The sequence below is a fragment of the Acartia tonsa genome, chromosome 4 (genome assembly GCF_053477335.1).
Source record: "Acartia tonsa isolate MP-2025a chromosome 4, ASM5347733v1, whole genome shotgun sequence".
Taxonomy (NCBI): domain Eukaryota; kingdom Metazoa; phylum Arthropoda; class Copepoda; order Calanoida; family Acartiidae; genus Acartia; species Acartia tonsa.
The window spans coordinates 41,945,344-41,968,657 of NC_137263.1; the positions used below are offsets into that span (position 1 = coordinate 41,945,344).

At 31.6% G+C, this 23,314-nt stretch overlaps 1 protein-coding gene across 1 annotated transcript; it reads left to right on the forward strand.

The window, feature by feature from the left end:
* Window positions 1-8,609: 8,609 nt before the first annotated feature.
* On the forward strand, window positions 8,610-23,205 carry LOC145317253 (uncharacterized). The gene is made up of 17 exons (XM_080158247.1): window positions 8,610-8,754; window positions 10,598-10,715; window positions 12,342-12,437; window positions 12,722-12,852; window positions 13,558-13,663; window positions 14,687-14,765; window positions 15,238-15,265; window positions 15,882-16,043; window positions 16,641-16,700; window positions 17,162-17,279; window positions 18,151-18,274; window positions 19,141-19,244; window positions 19,751-19,863; window positions 20,145-20,228; window positions 20,516-20,603; window positions 21,132-21,292; window positions 22,861-23,205. Exons 1-17 carry the CDS (start codon window positions 8,611-8,613, stop codon window positions 22,906-22,908), a joined length of 1,764 nt encoding a protein of 587 aa, XP_080014373.1. The 5' UTR covers window position 8,610; the 3' UTR covers window positions 22,909-23,205.
* Window positions 23,206-23,314: the final 109 nt, after the last annotated feature.

The window sequence follows — 23,314 nt, forward strand, 5'->3', positions numbered from 1 at the left end:
TTCTCTATAAGCCATTATCTATACTACAAAGTAAAACGATGTCTGTCTGTCTGTTTGTCTGTTTGTTTGTAGCGAAGGATCTCGCTAACCGCTGAACCGATCGGGTTCTCCTTTACAGGCTAGCTTCTCATAGGAAGGTTTATAACTATTTTCTTGGGGGGTGGGACACCCCTAACCCCCCCAAAAAAATGAAATACTCCCTCAAGAAAATTTTTTTTTTCTTTTTAAAATTAAAATAGTGGGGTCGACTACCCCCCCCCCCCCGACAAAAAAATCCCCCCCCCAAATTTTTTTTTTTTAAATTTATTTTAAAATCCGAAAAATTAGTTTGATCAAACCTCTTGGGGCAAAGCCCCTAGAGGCTAGGGGCGAAGCCGCTAATATATAAGATTAATAACATTTACTTAGACTATATGATTTTAATAAAAAGGTACATTGGTTGAAAAAATATTGACAGTGCACATAGGGGCAAAAGGGGCATCAATTCACCACCCCCAAATCAAGTTTTAAACATTCTATGAGTATTATCATACCCAATGTACATCAGATTTCAAAGGAATCGTAAAAATACGCTTTTCAAGTAAGCATTCTAATGCATGGAAGTCAAGAAATGCAAAAATTTTCTTACAGAAAAAGGCATACTTTTTGTGTTTCACCAACAATTTTAAAAGTATTATAAAATCTCTTAGAATTAATGTAATTAGACAAAATAACTTTTGATGAGTCATGCATTACATATATTTTGACAGTATAAAAGAAAAAAACACAAATTGAAGAAATTAGTCCTAAATAATTCTAGATGAAGTCAAGATTTTAGTTTATTTTTGTTTGTTTTAAAATCAACATTTAAGTAGACAGTATCAGGAAACATGTTTTCACCGAGTGTCACAGGCTAAAAAAGCGATATTTGATTGCCCAAAGACATATTATAATCGCTTGTACTGGTTTCATTTACCCCCCCGCGCCCCCGTAGGGGTTTTTAGCCCGTTTTCTAAAGGTGGGTGCAAGAAAAGATTGTAAGAAAAAGCTTTTAAATGCGCTTTTAAAGTCAAATGTAAGATGTAATACATATAAATAAAAGACGCAAAAACATAGTTGTGAGAAATGTTTATTTGATCAGACTTTGAATTAAAGTTGATAATGAATATTTTCAAGTTCTATTGACTAAATGATGGGGAGGGGAGGGAAGGGGGGGTGCTAAACCTAAATCTAAACCTCTTTATGTTTGATGTTTTAATGTAACTAAATAAGCGTTTCTATGGATTATTACAAATATCAGGGATCTAAAGGGAGAAGACAAAGGTCAATAAATTGATGTACATCCCCAATGATAATACACAAAATTACCCCTTGTGTAGATCAAAGTTAGTAGTTAAAATGTTTGAACACACAACTGTAAAACTTTAGGGACTAGTGTTATAAACAGCCCAATGTCCCCTCCCTCACTGCGTAAAGGTAAAGCTAACATTCAAATAACGTAGTGTTCTTATAATCATTTTAAATTGGAATTAGCAAGTAGTCTATCTGTCTGTCTATTGGTAATGCTTTGTTTTTAAGTTTTGTAGTTACATGGTCTTCATGTTTAGCGTCTTCAGTTTTATTTAGAAAGGGAGGGGACATTACACTAGTCCCCAAACTTCAAAGTTTTATAATAGCGGTTTTGTATTCGTTGGCATAACAACTTTAGGAAATTTGATTGATTTTTTATTGGTTGGTTCATTAAGATGAGTATCAAAACTTTTCAACCACTAATTGTCATCTACAGACAATCAATTTTGTAAAATAATTTATTATTTAATGTATCTATATTGGGGATGTACAAGTACATACATTAATCGGTTATTGTTTTGTTCCTTAGATCCCTGGATGTTAATCTATAATACAAAGTAGCTTGATGTAAATTTGTCTGTCCGTCCGTACCAATAGATCTCGGTAACCACAAAACCGATTAGATTCTACTCTTCAGGGAATATATCTACTGGTCCTTTATAACAAGCTGATTTTTTACTTTTAAGACAACAAATAATGGTTTTGAATGTTAAAAATATCCTATTCATCTGATTTACTGAATACTCAGTACTTATTCTTAGTACATTAAGGTATAGTGTTATAAGCGAAGCATCTCTATAATCAAGCCCTAAAAACGTCAGTATGTCCTTAAACAGTAACATGTATTTAATCAGTTTTAATTACAATCTTTTATAGACATGCATTAATATTCAGTTCTTACACTTCACAAGTGTTAATGTTCGTTTGTCCTTCCATTTCAGAGATTCGCTTCTATGGATGTTGTCATCCTTGTTTAATTACCTCTTGGAGCAAAGCCCATAGAGGCTAGGGGCGAAGCCGCTAGTATATATATAAACAGTAAACAAGAATCATAATATCATTATAAATATAGATATTAGCTAATAAAAATCTATGTCAATAATGCCCACATTTATAATGGATTTATTATTAAGTGAAACTTGTAGCTTGTTAAAATAAGAATCCCCATCCACCCCCTTTACACCATCCTCTCCCCTTCTACTGAAATTAATTCTATGACCCCAAATTTGACACTCTGAACACTTTGATGGATAGTTAGATGGATAGGTAGATGAATAGATATATCGATAGATAGATGGATGAGTAAATGGATAGACAGATGGATAGATAGATGGATAGACAGATGGATAGATAGATTGATAGATAGATGGATAGATAGATGGATGGATAGATGGATAGTTGATGGATAGATAGATAAATAGTTGATGGATAGATAGATGGATAGATAGATAGATAGACAGATGGATAGAAAGATGGATAGATAGATAGATGGATAGATAGATGGATAGATAGATGGATAGATAGATGGATAGATAGATGGATAGACAGATGGATAGATAGATGGATAGATAGATGGATAGATAGATGGATGAGTAAATGGATAGACAGATGGATAGATAGATGGATAGACAGATGGATAGATAGATGGATAGATAGATGGATAGATAGATGGATGGATAGATGGATAGTTGATGGATAGATAGATAAATAGTTGATGGATAGATAGATGGATCGATAGATGGATAGATAGATGGATAGATAGATGGATAGATAGATGGATAGATAGATGGATAGACAGATGGATAGATAGATGGATAGATAGATGGATAGATAGATGGATAGATAGATGGATAGATAGATGGATTGACGGATGGATAGATAGATGGAAAGATAGATGGATAGATAGATGAATAGATAGACGGATGGATAGAGAGATTAATAGATAGATGGATAGGGTAAAGGGGGGCTATTTTCGTGGGGTGTTATTCCGGTAATTTTCTAACTACCTTCATTAAATGACCTTTATCTCCATGTTCCTTTCAAATGACAGAAAAAAACATAAAAGCAAATTTGTTCGTTGTTAAGTTGCCTACAAAAAAGTATAAAATGAAATTTTTGTGGGATGAATTTTAAGGGTACTAAATAATTAAATCCCCTTTTTGCTTGATTTGCCCCAATGTGCAGTGTATTGACACTATAACTACATGCACATATTTTAAAAGGGATGTAGTTACTGCAAAAAAATCTTTTAGGAGAAAAAGCGGTTTGAAATGTTAAAAAAGTTAACCGTTATAATTAAAAAGATTTAAAGAAGTTTTTATTAAATGTGTATTTAAGTTTAATTACTTGTTATATTTAATTGTTATTATTTAAAATATATTGGTGGCTGAAATAAATTATCTTAATATTTGCTTTTTAAAAGCGATGCTTTTCTATAATTAGGGTAGGTCCGTACGTCCGTTTGGAACGGATGGAACGGATTTAGGCATGTTAGAATTGTCCTATCGATTGCAAACTTTGCATTGGTGATTCCTGTAGTTGTTAGGTACGATTTAAAAAGCTAGCAACGCTATAATCGTAACCAGAATGTTCGTACGTTTATTTTAAACATGTTGAGTTTTAACTTTTTAACAACAAATTTTTACGTGATGAAATAATCCTATTGATCTGATTTTTTTGATACAGATTTCTATGATAACAAAGTACAATGTTATAAGCGAAGCATTTCTATAATCAAGTACTAAACATGTAAGTATGGGCTTAAACATTGATCTGTATTTAAGCAGTTTTTCAACAAATTTATTTATTAGTTTGCTTCGACTGTTAAACATTTATATTCTGATTATTAAGTTCTGAACTCTACAAGTATCAATGTTTGTTTGTCTACTTTCCTTTTATTGATGTTGTCATCCTTGTTTTATTATGTGGACAAGTACAATCAAAGGTAATTAAACAGTTAACAGTGTAAAGTAACTTAATTTTTCTGTTTAATGGTGGTTTCAATGTGGGTTTGAGCATTTTTTTGTGAGAGATATGCGATTTTTGCCAAAATTATATGAGGTTTCATGTCACATATTTAAAAACTACAAGGTAGAAAACATTAAAAGGATGTGTGTAAGTACTAATTAAAAGACATCAACATTGCCGAACTTCAAATCCTTTTAATGGAGTTTCCGTTTAGTAATATAAAATGAAATTAGTCATATATAATTCTAGATAATTATAAAATCCCATGGTATAATTAGGAAGATCCGGAACATATCATTTCATTTTAATTTTATATGCACGTCACAAAGTACAAAACTTTATTAAAGTGCCAATAAAGCATTGAAACTACCCCCCTTATTTAAAAAAAAAGGGATAGACAGCCTAACCTGGTCTGACCTAACTTAATAAACAAACAAACAAAAAACTACCCTTCCCTCTTTTTAGAAAAGATTTCAATGTGCTCGAGAAGGAACTTTGAGGGATATAGCCAAAAATTGCGTACGTAGAATGTAGATGCTGTAGAGAGCGTAGAGACTGAATTTCTAACATTATTTTTAGGCGAGTGGGGTGACAGATAACCAGTAGTCCGAAGAATTATGTACACAAATCCAAATAAAATTGCTTCTAAAAGTTTAAATAATATTTAGCTATAAAAATATCTTAATTGTTTACGTTTTAATGAATAAATTTTCTTAACAATTCTTAGTAAAACTCGAGAAAAGCCTATAAAGCCTACAAAGTATTTACTGTACAAACCGGGCTCTAGATTTGCCTGTCATCTTGAGTGACGACCTGTGAACATACTCAAGTTTTAGAACAGCTTTGCTATTTTCAACAAATTTCATATTTGATAGGCATAAGAGCATTGGTGCGGTACTGTCTATACTACAATAAAAGTACCGTAACTTTAATAGTAAACAGATAATATCAATTCAATAAAGTATTGCCAATTAATAACATAAAAGAACTATTTACTTTGTTTAAGAAGCATATCTTTCTTTTTACCAACCTTTTTTTTGTTTATATTAATACCAACCGTTATGAATATCGCAAAAAAAATACTTTTTTTCTTTCAACAAAAACTTTAAAGGCAGCCAACATGTACGCAAAAGTGCGTCAACTTAGATTAATGAACTTGTGATATATTACAGCCAACACGACAAAATTTAGGGCCTTTCATGTTTTTCAGGGATGTAAATATATTATATATAAAGTCAAATATTTTTTGATTTATTATTGCATGGAAATTATAAAAAATGAATCAAAATTATGATTTTTTTTGTCAAATTAGGAAGAGTACAATATTTACCCCTTATTGATTTTCCGGGTTGCGTCGGTGGATAAATAGCGTCATTTCGGCCTTGCGTACGGGAAGCAACAAGGAGTTGAAGTGGCATGTGACGCATTTACGATATTTGCGTATCCTGCGTTTGATTCTGTATAAAATACGCAAAAAACTAAAACAAAAATAAACAATAACTAGATAATATGATTAAACATTTGAATATGCATCTTCTTTTATCAACCATAAAAATTATTTATTTTAAGAAATACGCAATTCCGGAACACGTTCTAACAAATCTTAACATAGGGGGGGTATTGTTTACGTATGTAGAAAAAGGCAAAAGCCATTGGGGGAATGGCTTCAAAATGCTGTAAAAGTTGGGGGGGGGGGGGGGTTGTTTACCACTTGCCCTGCGGGGAGAGGGAAGGAAGGGTATGGTACTTTGTTGTAATAACCATGCAGTTTACAACTAACTTTATAAGTGATAATTCAAATACTCTAACTGTGAACATCATCGGTTAATTCAATTAAAACAATATATATTTTTAAAATTTTCTTGATTACTTTAACTACATATTTCTGCTAATTAAACATGGCCTCCATGGTTAATTAAAATTGTGATTGGGGTTCTTTTTTCAAAGCGATTACTCTTAGGAGGGTGGTAGTACTCTCCACAAAAATAGTTAAAACCTTCCCTGCACCTATGAGAAGCTACACTGCATGCAAAGGAGAACTTTATGGATTCAGCGGTTAGCAAGATCCTTCGCTAAAGACCAAAAAAGCTTATTGCTTTGTATATAAGTAGGATGGGAGGGACAGTGTAATGGCTTTAAACTAATTCTACAATCCCTTCTATCAATAATATTTAGATCTTCTATCCATTGCCGAATTTCACAAAAAGGAGATATACAAAACTTTTAAAAATATTTTGGCGAAAAAGTGAAAAATCATATAGTTATTAACAGTTTTATATATAAATTTTCTTGAATAAATCCGAGATATTGTTTTTAACAGATTTTTTCTTAAACAAAGCATATTCTAAAGTAGTAAGAGAAATCTTAAAAATATATACATTTAAAAAAAATCTTTGAGTATTTTTGCAGTGTTCCTTGCAGGGACTTCATCAACTTATCATTGCCGATAGACAGATCAAATTGCAAAATCTACATTTTTACATCTGTGCTAGAAATGACTTATATTGCAAGATTCTATTTAGGAAATTGCTAGAAAATGAGTTTTACTTTTAGTACTAACACAAGCAATTATTGCAAGTCGGTCTTGAAAAAAAGTTAAGGTTATACTAAAATTATCTAAACTATAAATTTTCCATAATAAATATGTTATACAGCTTTTTTCGCAAATACATTTCAATTTCTTCTATTTTCGAGCCAATCATTTTTAGTTTTCTTTGTTTCTAGGTCCATGATTTAGACCTTTTTATTTTTAGACATTTAGATATGAATATATTATTACTTCTTTTTTACACCAGATTTTCATGTTCTCTAATAAAGTGTAGCTTGTGGCTGACTAAAACAACGATTCCCACCTTCTACTCCCTTTACCCCATCCCCTTTTTTCCTACTGGATGAATGAACTCACTAATAAATGGGTTTCATGTTAGTAAGTTTAATTGACGACAATTGTTCCCCTGTCATAATATCCACGTATTACATCTATTATTATTGTATTAGCTGTTTTTTACAATTATTTTGAATTCAATTAGTACGCAAACCTAACCCCTATGGAAAACATACTTATATGGACCTAATCGTTGCTTAAATTTAATAAACTTAGGGAAATTTTTTAGTTATTTTGATGGTTTGAAGGATTTCATTCTACCCAATAATTTAGTCTACTCCCCCTAGTATCTTTTTCCCTGTTGTTTTTTTTTATCAGACAAATTTTTATCTAAATAACAATAAATTCTTATTTTTTGACAGTTTAAAGTTGAATTAAACTTCCCTGTTCTGTCGTTGAGTAGTCTTAAAATATTAAGGGTAAGTTTGAATCAGGATTGGATTAGGTTGTACAAAGTAAAAGTGTCTTATCTTTTCCACCAATAATTTTAATCTACAGATAAAAGGGGCTAATTTGTTTATGATAAATAGTTGTATGATTAAATAATCATTCATTGTCATATCCCTTTGTATAATTTACTCTAATTTTTTAATTTGACTAAAGAAAAACATTTATAATCAATTTTATTTATCTCTATATTTGAGCAAAAGCCTTTAAGCTAAATTTTTATAAATAACGTCGTAACAACAATATAACAATACTATAATTCCTAGAACAAATATTTATATGCCATAGAATTGTATTTGTTTGGAGCGTAGTACCCCTATGACTCATTTTGCCTGTCTGTCCGCCCGTATGGCTTTGGGATTTATGAGAACCATATAATTCTTTTTCTAGGCAGAAATCTCAACCTCCTTCTGAACCTCGAATAAGAAAGCAGTTGGCAACTGAACTTTCAAGCTGCTTTATGCCCCTGCTAGTCCTGAATAAAGTTTTTACTATAATGGCAAAATTTCCCCTGGCCAAGTTTCTGATAAATGTTTAAATTTTCATTACTTTTCTAAAATTTGTATTAGTTTTATTAACGACATTACCATACTATATAAATATTTAAGAAAAATAGTCTTATTCTTATGTGTGTGTAACGAGCTTTTGGATGATTTCATACGTATTTCTTGTTTTTTAAATAATAAATAGCCTTTATAAATTTAGATAAAGTCAATGATAAAATTAAACTTAAAACATCTGTTAAATATACATCTGAGGCTAATATATAACAAGGATGATAACATTATACAAGCGAAGCTCACATATTAACAAATCAACAACAATCATAGAGTTGATACTTTCCAAATTTATCATGACACCAAAAATATAAATAATTTATACCTTTCTTTTTAAAAATTTATCATTAATATTTTTCTAGTTTTTACCATTTCTATGTATAACCTTTTTTATTAATTATTTTTATTTTGTAACTTATAGACAAAATGTTAATGCTCTTGGCAATGGGCATTTGTGTTGCCACATCCTGGCCACCCGTCCAGGGACAGACAACACAGGAAGACGACCTCCAGGTCGAGGCAAGATTTTTTGATATCAAGAAAAAACTGTGTGAGTTGGGACTAGCTGAGGTAGGAATTTTTAGTCAGGGATCTAAAGGGATAAGACAATAGCCGATAAACTGATGTACAACCCCCATAATGATACACAAAATTACCCCTTCTTTAGATTAAAATTAGTGGTTGGAACGTTTGAACTTAATTAGTAAACGTTGGAATATTCTGTATTTAAAATTTAAATTTCTTCTGTTATAAAATTTAGTCAAATATATAGTAAATATAACATAATTTATAATTCATTATTTCCAACTAAAGATATTACATCAACTTTATCAAATATTAAAGTTACACAAGTTGTTATTTAAACAAAGTTATTTATATATTACTTTTATTTCAATTTTGTAATTTTTCTCTTAATAGAATTATTTCTCTTAACAGAATCCTAGAAACTGGATAATTTTATATTTAGAAAGTTCCAATCCTGTTTATATAACACAATATTTCTAAAATGAATTAAAACATTTTCAATATCACTTATATAAGACCTTTTTACTAAATTAAAGGCATGGGTAGCTGCGCGGCTTTAGGGGCCGCTCTAAGCTGCAACTGCAGTAGATGCAGAGGTACGCAGCACATTTTATTCACCCGAAAGTGGTGCTGAACTTGTAGGGTATAGGGGTTTATCCACCCCCCCCCCCCTCCTCTAACGTGCAAAATCAAGTAGTGCGAATTAGCCTCTTAGGTAACCATCCTAATACACCCCTCTGCACCACCATTAACAAAGGTCCTCACCCCCCTTATACAACCTCATTAAACAGCTAGGGAAAAAATCACTCTACTCTTCGCGCGTCAATTTAACAATCAAATATTTTCGTTGGGAACTTTTATTTAAGTTTGAGTGATTGGTTCATTAAGATTGTCCAAACGTTTCAACCAATAATTGTAATCTAAAGAAGTGTTAATTTTGTGTATCATCATTGGAGATACACATTAATTTATCAGCCTTTGACTTATCCCTTTGGACCCCTACCTGTTTTAAAGATATCTTAATTTTACTGAGGGATTAAATGATAACATTTTTATTCCTATAAAATCTATACACGTATGGTTTTAGTTTTGAGACTTTAGACACGTTTCTTATACATAACTAATTCTATATTTTTCCAAATAAATTTTGGTTAAAGCTTCCTTAACAAACTAAAAATAAATTTTCCATTTCGTCTCAATGTTTTTTTTTCAAGATATCAACGTTTTAAAAATTCATATAACTAACTTATTAATGATTTTCCTTTAGACTTTATGTTTTCTTCGTAGTAAATGCAATATCGCAATTGCAATTGCAATAAAATAATGTAAAAGCCAAAATAGTTATTCCCCACAAACAACATCATTAGCCTCGCGTCGGATAGCCTATATAGGATGGGATATACTACGAGGTCTGAGTCTGGTGTATTTCTGAACTAAATCTTGCTTAATGAATAATGATGTGCATGAGTTGCGGGTATTTTTAGCCACGGCATTCCCCATTCTCTATTTGCATCGTAATAAGAATATATTTTATTTTCTGTCCCATTACAAATAGTTTACTGAAAATTTGATTTGACCTTTTTCTAATTTTTCTTGTCCATAAGTGTATATATAAAGTTCAAGAATTAAAAATCCACCAACTGGTCGTTGAAAAGATCTTAAATAACACAGAAACACACACAATAAAAATACCCATCTAATTAGTATAATTTTCAAAAGCTGCCTATAGCTCTTAATAAAAAATGACGTTATTCAATACAAAAGACAATTGTAAGGCTAGTATATATTTTACAATTGTCAGTTATAATGTATGCTGGCCTTTCATGGGTTATTTTTATTGTATGACGTCATTGTTTATTAGGCATTATAAGCTGCTTCTAATTTTCAGTGTAACGATGACCGTCTGTCTGAGTTGAACTACGTGCAGCCAGTCCAGGTTGTGCCTATTGGAGAACCTTTGCCAGCTGTCACCATTCAGAAAAACTATTTCAACTCCAAAGCTTTCCAGGATAGAAACTTTATCAATATAATTATATATTTAGGGTCTCTCTGTCTGTACGCCATTAGGTAACGGATAGCTCAATATATCGTTTAATTAGGCTTGTTAGCATTGTCCTATCGATTCCAAACTTGACATGACAATTCTTTTAATTTTTATATGACATAGTCATCTTTTTCATTTGATTTTGTAATAATCATTCCTTGGATAACAAGGTACATTGTTATAATGTAAGTTTGTCCTGAAATATTCTCTGAATTTAAGCAATTTAGCGTGAAATTTAAATGCAACTTTAGACATATACATTTTATTCTGCTTATTAGTTTCCAAAACTTTATAAGTGTTAATATTTTTTTCTTGGTTTTATAGTTTCGCTTTCATGGATGTTGTTATCCTTATTAAAAGCGAAGCTTTTTCTATAATTAGGGTCGGTCCGTCCGTCCGTCCGTCCGTAACGGATAGCTTTTTTCGTTAATTTAGACATGTTAGAATTGTCCTATCGATTTCAAACTTTGCATGGTGATTCCTTTAGTAGTTAGGTACGATTTAGAAAGCGTAGCAACTCTATAATCATTACCAAAATGTCCGTACGTCCATTTTAAACATGTTGATTTTTTTACTTTTTTAATTAGCCTTTTTCGTTAATTTAGGCATGTTATAATTGTCCTATCGATTTCAAATTTTGCATGGTGATTCATGGTATAGTTAGGTACGAGTTAGAAAACGTAGCAACTCTATAATCATTACCAGAATGTCCGTACGTCCATTTTAAACATGTTGATTTTTTTTACATTTTTAACAACAAATTTGTATGTGACCTAATTATCCGATTGGTCTGATTTTTGGTATACTGATTCCTAGGACAACAAAGTACAATATTAAAAGCGAAGCAACTCTATAATCAAGTCCTAAAAATGTAAGTATGTCCATAATCATTATCCTGTATCAAGCAGTTTTTCAACAAATTTACTTACAATTTTGCTTTGACTCTTATACATTCGCATTCTGATTATTCAGTTCTGACATTATACAAGTCTTAATGTCCGTTTGTCCTTCCATTTCAGAGCCTCGCTTTTATGGATGTTGTCATCCTTGTTTCAATTGTACCTTTTAACATATATTTTCTTTAACATGAGTTGTGTAAATATTTTTTTTTATAAAATTGTGAAAAACAAAGAGGTTTTTAAAACTAAACATTAATTCAACTTTTAGAAGCAGCATTTTAGAGGTTATTTGGACTTGTAATTTTAAACTTTCATTCACATTCTCGGACTACTGGGTATCAGTCACTGTGTGTCGGTGTAATGGCTCGACCTAAACACAGTGTGATTGCAGGGATTTGAAGTGACAAGACAATGGTCAATAAATTTATGTACTTCCCCAATGATGATACACAAAATTACTCCTTCTGTATATTACAATTAGTGATTTAAACGTTTTAATACTAAACTTAATGAATAAACTTATCAAAATTAAATAAAAGTCCCAAAAGTTGTTAAGCCAACGAATAAAAGAACGTTATTATAAAACTTTGGGGATTGGTGTAATAAACAGTCCAATGTACCCTTCCTCTCTGGAAAGATTATCAGTAAAGTTTTACCTTTAAAACATATTTTAAGTTTGTATGCAATGTAGAGGGATAAATCCTCATATACCTTCCAACCAGAAAGTTCAGGATATCAACTTAATAATCCTGTTTATCCTAGTAATGGCGGTTATCAAGATTTAGGTAAGAAGTTTTTTTTTGTAGGTGGTGGTTTAGATTTTGTGTCTTTTTAACTCTCTAAAAATCTTTCATCATTCTTGTAAAACACCTCTCCACCCCTGAACATGATATTTCATGCAAAGGGTACTTTAAAAATTCCACTGTGAAATATGAAATTTTGTGTCGATTCACGCCGCAGCCTTTATGAAAAATTTTGCACGCCGTTGCATGACGGATCCCATTCAAAATCTTTTTTTTTATATTTTAATTAATACTGATTCTTGATTTTATTTCATAAAATCATTTAGGAAACCAGAATTACCAGAAGAAACGCCAGGTGAACCTGCAAAGTTTTGGCCAGTTACCCAGGCCCCAAGAGGCATTTAGGCAACAAGCTTTCCAACCACAACAACAGCAATCATTCCAAAATGGTCAAGTGGTAAGGAAATCGTTTAACACCCGCGACCGTGGCTCAACACGTAGCGCATCCGTTTGTCGTCGGGGAGTTGATAGGCTCGAATCTCGACCCGACACCGCGTCATAACTTAAGACGTTAAAAATGTTTCCAACTGCTGCTTAGGTGCTCGACATTATTAGTTAGAGTGTGGGGAATGCCTTGACCCATAGACTTCTCAGACAAAGGTCGTGCAATCAAAGGGTTGGTTGTCTGAGAGATGTTAATTAACCTAATATCCTTGTGTGTCAGAGTATCGCATCCCATTACATGCAGATGATGCTCTGGATTCACTAGATGATCATTTAAAAATCGAAGAAGAATCCCGCCATTACATGCAAAAATCTTTCTTTAGGCTTTAATTTCCTCACGCTGTCTGTATGTAAGTTTTTTTTCTATTATACATGTAAGAACTATCCTATTTTTATAAAACTATATTTAATGCTTTCCATGGCATTGATTTAAGATTTATAAAATGTATTGACTATAATTAACTAGGACTATTAAATAAAGGACTTGCAAGTTAAAATTAAGAATTAAAATATGTCAAGAACAATATTTATATGAGGTAATATTTCGTATAAAAACTAGAACTAAGATGGAGAATTCAAACGGTGTAGTAGTTAGCGAAATCTTAACTGCCAAACAAACAAAATTGTTACTTTATATAATAGGATATATATTATTTAGGAAGAATTTGCTCAGGGGGTTTCTCTGAACAGACCAGTGAGAGAAGGAAGAATAAATGAATGTTACTGCGTTCCCGCCCATCAGTGTGAACCTTCCCGTGTTTTAGGTTAGGTATTAACAGGGAGGGAGGGGATATTGGGCTGTAAATTACGCTGAGATCCAGAGTTAATATCATGTTATCTTATTCGATTACTAAACAATTTTGGTACTTTTATTGAATTTTGATTGGTTTGTTCGAAACGTGTAGTGTTTAAACTTTTCAATCAATAATTTTAATCTAAAGCTTGTGCAAAAAATGCGGACTTTTTTAAAATTAAAATTGCGCGGCTTTTGTTAATAGTAGAAAAATGTTACGCATACCGTTAGAACCGCTAAGAAGTCTATTTTTTAGAAATATAAGAACGATTCCTCTGCTACGTATAGTTACGGAGCTACGTGTTAAAATGTCCCTACCAAAGAAGATTATTCTATGGTCCCTACTGATGTAAAACTTGACTTGCGAGTAAATTTTAAAACATAACTAAAAATTAGAGAAGATATTTTGCAAAAAGAGATGCTATTAGAACCGCTATGAACTGTATTTTTTGGACTAAACTTAGCACAGGAATAGTATTTTTCTACTATTAACACAAGCCGCATTTATTAATAACTAATTTATTATAAATAATTCCATTTCTGAATAGTGGGAAGGTTTAATGATATTTTATGGCTTACACGTTTCGGGGCTGTCCCACTACAAATACACTAAAATATTGAAAAAATTGTGAAGTTTGTATTTGGTTATTTAGTGTGGTTTGAATTGAAATCTTAAAATGGCCATATCTGGCAAGAAGGAACGGCTAGGATTTTCTTCTCAACTGATTCTAACTACCACTAGGTCCTATTTGAATTCCCAATTGTCTGAATGTTTGGGACATTTTTTTAATATAAAGTTTGGTTAAGGAGGGGTGTGCCTTCTACGATTTTATAACACATTTCTTTGAATTTATAGATAATTTTGTACAAAATAAAGTTTTGCGATCTTGCAACTATAAACGATTCAGCGATGCTTGATTTTTTAAGAACCAACCTGTGAACTTAATTGTTCTTGTTTAGCAATGATTCTTTGAAATATTTTATTTTTTTTAAGGATTGACAACAAACAAGGATTATTCCAATTTGATTGATCCAAGAAACAAACACTCTACAAATATTACCGCTCAAAGAAGGTAATAAATTTTTCACTTCAAATTTACTTTGATAAGAAAATTACAATTTAGGTAAAAAATTTGTTTTTGACACTTTCCTACTTGCATTTTCATTTTAAAAATATTTATTTTTCTCTGAGTAATCTTTATATATGGGTAACAGGATGTCTATCTATCTGTAGCATAGGGTCTCAATAACCTCTGAACTGATATGGTTCTCCCTATACGTTCTGAGGAGGGTTATAAGTCGCCCCTAGATAAAAATAGCACCAGCATAAACTCTAGTTAAATTAAAAGCGGCATAGCATATTTATGAGCAATTGTGTAATAAATACCCCTTTCTTTTGTTATAATAAAGGAAAATTGCAGTAAATATTGTAAAATTTACTAATTGCATTAAATTTAGCTTCGTAATATAAAGAAATAAATAACATACTACATTTAAAACATTTTAATGTTCAGTAAAATTTTGTCTTTTTATTTTAATTTTCAGAGTTGATGAAACACCTGAAGTTTTGTCGGTAAGCATTTTAATTCACATATTTAATCTGTTCGCCAAACTTACAAATCCTAAAAACCTACACGAGAACCTTACAGTTTTGTTTTATGCTCTTGATCATTGTTCATCTATAATACCAAGTAGAATGATGTCTGTCTGTCTGTCCGTCTGTCTGTCTGTCCGTCCGTCCGTCCGTCCGTCCCTTAAGATCTCGGTAACCACTGAACCGATCGGATTCTACTCTTCAAGGAATATACCTACTGGTCCTGTGGTGGTTTTAGGCTATTTTCTTGATGGGTGGGAAACCCCTAACCCCCCCAAAAACAAAAAAATCCCCCCCCATTTTTTTTATTTTTTTTGAAGATTTCCTTGGTCCTTTTTTAAATTTTTTATTTTTTTTTTTTTTTATTTTTTATTTTTTTTTGTTGAAGATTTCCTTGGTCCTTTTTTTTGCTGAAGATTTCCTTGGTCCTTTTACGAATTTTGCCTTAGGAAAAGCCCCTAGATGCTAGGGGCGAAGCCACTAGTATGTATATAAACTAAAACAGCTCTTAAGGTTAAAATAAAAGTATAATTATATATTTACATTAAAGATTGAATAAAAGTTGAAAAAAATAAATTAGGATCCTTCTTTTCAGAGACACAAGCGTGATGGAGTTGGTCACCACGGGGGTCACGGCGCCCACCACGGAGCCCACCATGGAGCACACCACACTGGCCAACCTTTTGGACCAACAGGCATCAGGCCACCAACTTGTGGTGGACAGGGCTCTGGATATGTCTGCTGTCTTCTTCAACAAGTTAGTACTGTTTTTGATTAACCAGATGACTTGATTAATCTGCAATCTAAATTTTTTTTTGTATTTGATTTGTTGTCTAATCTATATCTAGGTTTAAATGCTGTTCATAAGCGCACGAAAAGGGGGTGTTGACACCCCATTATAATTCAAATAGGAAAGACCTGTCTTTCCCAATTTTATTCTTTTAACCATTAATCTTCCTTAGACATAAAGTAGTAAGGTTTTTTTTGTCTGAAGCTAAATATCTCGGAGATTACTGAACCGAATGAGTACTTACTACTTATTTCATAAGCTTTACAAATGTCTAAAAGATAAATTTGCTTCATTTTCTTCAATAAGAGATTGATAATGAAGATTTTTTCTTTAATACATATTTCGTTATGAAGCAGCAGTATTTACTAATTTTAAATGTTATGGTTGAAATAGATTTATAACTGTTAAACATGTTTATAAATGCCGTGGAATGGTTTTAGGATATTTTCCTGACCTCTTATGCCCTTCCTTAGAGGCTATTGGAAGCAACTGGTATAATAACAGAGAATGTGATTGAAAACCAAGGCAATTTCATTCGATTTAATTGGATAATATTTAATTTAGGTTGATTTTAATGAGCTTGGTTCTACGGGTGGAATCAGAGATGTCAGACAACCTCTTCAGGTACACTTTTATTAATAATGATACACTTAATTCTTTAAAGAGATATAACGTATAACAGTTAATTGTATTCATTTTTAAACGGTGGCAATACACAAATAAACCCAAAACAATTTTTTTCAAAATAAGTAGGGGGGCTTCTGTGCGCGGCTACCATTTACCCAATATTACCTAACTTAATTTATCTAACACCAACACATGAAATATTTTATTCTTTGCTCGACTGGAGAATTTGAGGAGAACGGCCTACAAAAGCTAATCAATCCCACAATGACGAAGACTAATTGTTTTAGATATAACTTTTAAAAATCCAAAAACTATTTGAATAAAAATATTCGCTGAGAAGAAAAATCTTGTTGGTCCAGTGGTTGGCGAGATTTTAAGCTATGCACACACACCACACACAAACACAGACAAACAGACACACATCATATTACTTTTTTTTACAAGGATATTATTATTAGGTTGCTCCCACCTCCGGATTCAGCAGTTTCGGACAGTGTGGCCAGAGAAACGCACACTCAACCTCACAGAGAATTAATAATCCCAGACAGGGTGTCCAACAGGGGGATGCAGAATTTGGTAAGTATTTGAAGCTTAGAATTTCAGTAATTTCTGAACTGAATGAGTTTTCCATTTAAGGGAAGCTTCATATAGGTTTCGGGGTGGTTTTAGGCTCATTTTCTGTGCCCTTCTTTCTTTTTTCTGACTGGAAAAAAAGTAAATAGTTCCTTTTTGAATACTTGAAGCTGTGCTATTTACTTAGATAATCATTCTTGTTTTGTTTTTATTAAATATTACTTGCTCTCAAGTTCAAGATTACGTGTCCTCGATATTTTGTAACAACCTCTAAAATCTTAATCATCTCAATTTTTAAACCTTAAAATTCTTTAAGAGATTTTTTTTTTAAGATTAAGTATCATATATTTTTTTAATTAACAAAGTGTGAAGTAGATTAGGTTTTAAGGCAAAAAACTTGTTTCTTTAGAATCAAAAATAATCAAATACATAATTATGCGTAGAGTCCATAGCGAGATCCTTACGTAATGTATATAAATAAACAATTTTGTAATTTTGAATATAATTGTTAAATATTAAATAAACATGATATCATATTATAATACAACAGAATTTCGTAATTTTTTATTTTTAATAAAGAATTATTTCAAAATGTTATCTTATAAAATTCTTTTGTCACAAAAAATGGAAATTTTTAATATTTTCTGGATGGAAAAAAATTAATTTAAACAAAAAGTTTAGCATAAAACTCTACTTGTTAGTAAAATCTGCCCCCCTACCTCTACCCATTTATTTGAACACGAATCTGACCGAAATTAATAAAAAAAACTAACCCCCCCCCCCCCTCCTTTAATTTAGAATTAAAATTCAAAATGTGCGTTTGGGGGTTCTGATCTAGACTAGACACCAAAATCAATAACTATTTTAATTTCAGGTGAATATCCGTGGCAGGCGGCCATCTTGAAAAAGGAGCAGTACGACAATGTGTACGTGTGTGGTGGGTCAGTGATAGACAACTCTCATATTCTCACTGCCGCTCACTGTATCACCAAATATAGGTAAAATTGATAGATTTATTAAAGAGGAATTTCTATTAGACGATGAATTTTGTGTATATTTAGTCACATGTTATTCAATCCCATAACGAGAGACGATTTTTTTTCCACAATATGATTTCCCCTAGCAAACTATTTATAGCTGACTTATTAAAGGGATAATATAAATAAATTACCCGTTCGTACAAAATTCTTATATACCTTTAAAACAATAATATGGTCGGACTTTTCCTACTATTGACACAATTAAAGGTTGATCATCTAGGCTTACTATATCTATTGACGACACAACAACCTATTTTTAACCTAAACAACTTTCAAAACATTTAAATTTAAATAATTGTGTTAAATAAAAACCAGGGATTCTATTCAGCCAATTAATTCCAATTGAAATTGACGTAAAATTTAATATTTTGTTGGGGTAAAGTTGGCGTATGACTTGTTTTTTTATGTAACTGAAGGGAGTTGGAAAGAAGGGGAGAAAAAGGGGAAGGGGGTTGTGGGTAAATTTTCCATTAGAATTGTTTGTCAGAATCACATTTCCTTTTCCCTGAATAAAAACATTCTCATAACTTAAAACGTTCAGAATAGTTTCTACTGCAGCTATGTCAAATGCACGAATATAAATAGTTAGTCAAAAGGGAATGTTTCGGCCAAAAACAGGTACAACTGGAAGAACTGTCAGGCCTCTCAAATAAAGGTTGTCTTTGGGACGTCTGGCCGAGAATCATACACTTTATTTGCAAGATTTGGTTCAGAGATACTACATTATGAGCCCTAATAGTGTATCACGTTTTATAAAGGTTGTCCAGGTTATTAAGAAAGGTTATAAAGTTTCTTTTTAACTGGCCATAATTGTCCTTGTCTAGGCCAGAAGAGCTGAGAATCCGACTTGGAGAATGGGATGTGAACAATGACAGCGAATTTTATCCAAATATTGAGTTTGATGTTCTTAGCATCATTATCAACCCACAGGAAATACATTTAAAAATTTCAACAGATCTTCCTAACACAAATTTATAGGAAGCTAACTTTTGCTTTTAGCTTTTGTAGGATGTTTATACATATATTAAACACTTTGGAATTGGCAATAGTAATATATAATCTTCAATGACAGTTGAAGCTTCCAAAAAAGGTAGTACAATAAGCAGAAATATAAGAACCCTAGAACAGATTTGGGAGAGATTGGTCATTGACTGTAAATTACACTAGTACCCAGATCTTTACACGCGTTCTCATTAGTTGGCCTAAAAACATTTATCAATTCTTTATTGGTTGGTTCAAACTAAAAGTGCCTAAACTTTTCAACCAATAATTACGATCTACAGAAGAGTTGATTATGTTTTTCAACATTGGGGATAAATTTTTCGGTCATTTCTTTTTCCATAAGATCCTAAGAAGAGGTACTAAGACTATAGAATTACAGAGTTGAAAAAAATCCAGGAATTCTTTGAATTGTAAATGTATGTGATGTGGCCTAGTTTACTCCTGGAAACCTGTACAATGATATAGCCCTGATAAAACTGGACGGACTGGTGGACTTCCAGAGGAATCCTCATATCAATCCTGTCTGCCTGCCAGATAGCTTCCAGGTATACTTTGTAAACCTCTCTAAAACTTCTTTTGCCCCCAATATTTTTCTCTTCAAGTCGACCCTCCACTTGAAATTTTTTTCTTGGAAGGGTGGAGGTACTCTCTCAAAATAGTTATAAACCTCTCAGGACCTATAAGAACTTCACTGTAAAGGAGAAACATATCGGTCCAGCTGTTATAGCAAGATTTTAAGCCACACACAGACAGACATCCTGTACTTTTAGTATAATCTAAGATTTTCTTATTTTTCATGTGAATTTACCTATTTCATCATTTTTAGGTGTTTACTGGGCAACGTTGTTGGGTATCTGGGTGGGGTAAGGATGCCTTTGGAACCAATGGAAACTATCAACATTTATTAAAGGTAATAGGCAAAATCATATAGAATTACCTAAGAGTTGGAGTTAAATAGATATGAGAGACTAGACAGAAAACTAGGCTAGCCTAAAACTTTATAGGATTTAGCTTATTTCTTATCTTTTTAATTCTAAATGTTTGACAGACCTTAATGCAATATTACAGCATGTTACAACATTGATTTAATTATAAACTCTTCATGATTATAGATGTAACAGTTTTAGATGACCAACAGTGTTAACAATCAGATGACCTAGACTAGTACTAATTTCAAAACACCCTTAACAATTATAGGAAGTTGATGTACCAGTATTAGATGACCGACAATGCGAACAATATCTTAGGAGAACAAGATTAGGATCTGACTTTAATCTTCATCCAGGTAGATGGCCCACTTATTTGATAACATTTGTCCACGGGTTCCTTTTTCCGTTTACTCTTTAGACCCACCTTAGGAAAAAAATACTATCTTTTAAAGAAAAGCTGCTCAATAATTCTATATGTATGCTACGTTTAAGTGAAAACTATTTTCTCTGCGGCTAATTAAGATGGATACTTGAAATTTTATGTGAAGATTTCCTGTAACAATAAATATCATGTATTCCCCACTACTTTCTTTTTAATTATGATATAAAAATGTATTTGCATGTATGAATCATACTGTAGTTGGAAAATAGCTCAAGATAATTTACTGAGATTATTTCCTGAAAAGTAAAGCCCAATCAGTTGAGATATTTAGCTTCATCCCAACGAAATATAGACAGACGAATGGACAGATAGATATTGTTCATTGTTGATAAATATAACATTTTTTAATACTCAAGTATCTAAATGTGAAACAGATGGAAAGATAGACAGACGAACAGACAGCTTGCATTATTGATAAAAATAACATTTTTTCTCCCTTCAGGATTTATGTGCGCTGGAGGTGAGGAGGGTAAGGACGCTTGCCGTGGGGATGGAGGTGGTCCGTTGGTCTGTCTGGATCAGACAGGAGCTTGGAATCTGGTCGGTATTGTCTCCTGGGGTATTGGCTGTGGTAAAAGAGATATTCCTGGCGTCTATGTCAAGGTGAATGTCTTTCTAGTCAGGGATCTTAAGGGATAAGACAATGGCCGATAAATTGATGTAAATACCGATTGATGACACACAAAATTACCCCTTCTTTAGATTAAAACTAGTTGTTGAAACTCAACTTTAACCAACCAATCAAAATTCAGTAAAAGTCCCCAAAGTTGTTAAGTTAACGAATAATAAAACGTCATCGAAACTTTAGGGTCTAGTTAATAAACAGCCCATTGTCACCTGTCTCTCTATGCTTGATTTATACTTTTCTTAAAAAATCCATCTTATTTTGTTCATTAGAAGATTACATAAAATTAGTTTTAAAATTTCTAAATATCATATTTAATATAAAATTAAACAAGAATGATTTTTAAAAATATGCAAAGTCGAAGCTAAATAATTTAAATTTAGTCGGATAAAAAGGATTAACAATTACAAAGTGACAACAATAAATATGATTAATAAATCTAAACAAAATTTGATGTTAAATAAAAAATTTTATGATGCAAAAAGCGGACTTACTTACATTTTGACACGTAATCATAGTGATGCAATTCTTATAACATTATTCCTGATTGTTCTAGGATTCATCTTCTAAGAAATCAAGTTAAGTTGAATTTAAAAAAAAATGTGTTGAATAAAAGTTAAATATCTTCAAAATGGATATAAGGACTCCTCTTGTAATGTTTGAATCGATAGGTCAATTCTAAATCATAGACTGACGGATTCACTCTAAATATAGAAAAGCTTCGCTTTTTAAGAATCTCATCATAACAAATCCTCCTTCATTTTCTCTAATTTAGTTTTGCTCTCAAAAGAAATATTATATAAGATTATACTAAGAAAAATATATTAAATTATTACTTATATATATGTTATGAAACAGACATTAAGTTTTCAAAACATAAGAGTTATTTATATAATGTTTTTTAGAAAAGAAAATTTACTGTTTTCAGGATTATGTTTTAGCTCTATAAACTATAAATGTATATCTAATTTACCGAGATCGTAATTTTTATTTGTTTATTGGCGGATATTCAAATTTAAAACACTGATTTGTTTCATTATATGGGAATTTTCGCAAAAAATATCACAATTGGTTATTTTTTACAATACCTGCCAAAGATGTAAACATAATCATTTGTTAAAAATTATTTTAAGCCGAAATATGGTCGAGGTTTCTTTCCATGTCACTTTAACGTCAGGTCCAACAACCTAGGATAACGTAGGGGAGTCAAATATCTCCTTTTCCGTCTAATTATCCGGGGTATCAGGTTAAGAAACACCCAACAGACAACCAACTCTTTTATTGCACAACCTGTTCCTGGAAGTCCTAACTGTGATGGTAATGAGTTGTGCCTGTTTTGGGTTAAGCCATATCTCCTACACTGTTTTTAACATTATTTATAAACATGATTATCCCTTCCTAAATTATTTTCAATAGAAATTTTTTTATTTTCAAACTATGTAGAATAAAAGCATTAAAAATTGAAACCGACTAAACTTTATTTGTTAGAGCTGTCTTATATATTATTTAAGAATATTTAAAAATTTATACATTTTCAAATATTTAGGTAAACTATTACAACAATTGGATTCAAGAGGCTATGTTTCAACAATAAGATAATGGTACAGGGTGTCTCAAAATAAATCAGAACAGCATCTCAAATCAAAAAGAGTCCAATCTATTGGAATGAATGATTGTCCATGCATATTGAAATTAATATATGAAATTGAAGATTATTACTACAGCTTTAATATACAAGCTGAAAGAATTAACTGACTTTGTTTGACACATTTTGATTTAAAGTTTCACAAGTTTTGTACGGATTTATTTGGTTCACTCTATAAATCTTTTGTTTATTTTGTTATATTATTTCTGTTATATATCTAGTCAAAAAAGAAATCTTTTAATCTTTCTATTATTTGTTTTCTTATAAAATTATTATTCAATTTTGTTAAAAAATTTCTTTTATAACCTTTAAGAATCTAGTCTTTTATTACATATTGTAATTATAACAAGGATGT